Source organism: Sinocyclocheilus anshuiensis, unplaced genomic scaffold (assembly GCF_001515605.1).
Source record: "Sinocyclocheilus anshuiensis isolate Anshui unplaced genomic scaffold, SAMN03320099.WGS_v1.1 scaffold121, whole genome shotgun sequence".
In the NCBI taxonomy this organism is placed as follows: Eukaryota; Metazoa; Chordata; class Actinopteri; order Cypriniformes; family Cyprinidae; genus Sinocyclocheilus; species Sinocyclocheilus anshuiensis.
In genome coordinates, this window is record NW_015539856.1 from 1389727 (window position 1) to 1391409 (window position 1683).

Sequence of the window (1683 nt, forward strand, 5' to 3'; positions counted from 1 at the left end):
TAATTATCTCAATCCACTCATGCCAGCTTTTCAAGCTGAATTGACAGGTCTCTTCAAATAATCAAATTTATAGATTCACATAAGATCTTTTGTCACTGAATCAGAATAACTATGTCCTATATCCCTAGTTTTCCTTTTATTGTTGCTAACACTACTGTTGCTACTGTCACTGCTGCTCCTGCAACTGCTGCTGCTCCTGCTCCTGCTCCTGCTGTTATAATTTTCCACCCCCAGTCTATCATGTTTTGTCTAAAAGCCTTCCACTGGATCTCTTCCTGGGCTTGTGCATACATCTCATTAGTGTAGTGCTGTCCTCCATTCACCCTCACCATCTTCTCAATCTTCTCCAGAAGTCCTGTGACCTGAGAGTGGTTCCTCATGTTCTCATTATCGAATGAGTGAAATCTGCCACCAAATGAATCAACAAGAGCCCTGAGATTTCTACTTCTTTTGATATACTCATCTAACGGTTCACCCTTCAGATGATCAGCGTGAGTGAACAGAATGATGGTGTAACGAGCTGCATCTTCTCCGAAGTTCTCCTGAATCCATTTCACTCCATTTCTCTCCTCGTCTGTGAAACTCACATCCAGTCTGATGACCAGCAGGAACGCATGAGGACCAGGAACAGACATGTAGACGCAGTTCTTGATCTCAGCACTCAGTTGTTCTTCTGACATTTCAGTATCAAACAGGCCTGGAGTGTCAGTCACTGAGACGTTTGTGTCTCCCATCACCACTTCTCCTCTCTCACAGGTTTTAGTAACTGACTCTGGTGAACTAGCGCTCTGAAAACACTCTTCACCCAATACAGTGTTTCCAGCTGAACTCTTTCCTGCTCCAGTTTTTCCCACTAGAACAATCCTCAGATCTGATAACGAGAGAAGAATATATTATATTTAAACATAATTTACAAACAAACAAATAAATAAAATTAAAAGAATATATCAGATAATATGGTTTGGTTAACATTACATACTATGAAGTAATGTGTCCTTCTCTCTAAATCACAAAGAATCTAAGGCTGGCCACACACTAGAAGATTTCAAGGCTGATTTGCACCCCCGAACGATTCGAGGCTTGTCGCAGACATTTTTTTTTTTTGTCCAAAAAATCCTCTATTGGGTGGTGTCATTACAATTATTTAACTGTTCCCAATCGAGACGGAGCGTCCCCAAACTTAAATCGTAAATATAAAAGATGTTTGATGTTTACAACCCGTGATAGCCAAAAGTGATGTTACGTTCTGTTAGGGCTGCACAATTATTCCCTTGAAATTGTAATTGCGATTATTAATTACGATTATCACAATTTACATTGAATGATGTTTATTATACCATTTTTTTATGCAACTGCATGCCGTATTTTTATATGAAAATAAACAAGCTGAAAAACTTTTAGTGCTTTTCTATTGCCGCTTTGAACGATTACATAACTGTGGCATCCATAATTGTAATCGCGATTAGAAATTTGATTAATTGTGCAGCCCTACGTTCTGTGTCGAGGCTTCGGGGCGTGTGTCGAGAAATCCCGGCAGCTTTCAGTGAAGCGCGTATCGAGGCTTGTATCGCTTTAGAGCAGGGTTCCTCAAATCTCGCCCTGGAGGGCCAATGCGCTGCGGAGTTTAGCTCCAACCCTGATCAAACTCACCTACCTGTGATTTTCTAATGATCCTGAAGACAT

The 1683-nt window shown here is 40.6% G+C and overlaps 1 protein-coding gene across 1 annotated transcript; it reads right to left on the reverse strand.

The window, feature by feature from the left end:
- Window positions 1-116: 116 nt before the first annotated feature.
- LOC107684852 (GTPase IMAP family member 4-like) lies at window positions 117-878 on the reverse strand (the record flags this gene model as incomplete). The annotated part of the gene is made up of 1 exon (XM_016481225.1): window positions 117-878. A coding segment is annotated over one exon (762 nt), but the record flags the coding sequence as incomplete, so codon positions are not given.
- Between the last annotated feature and the right edge of the window lie 805 nt (window positions 879-1683).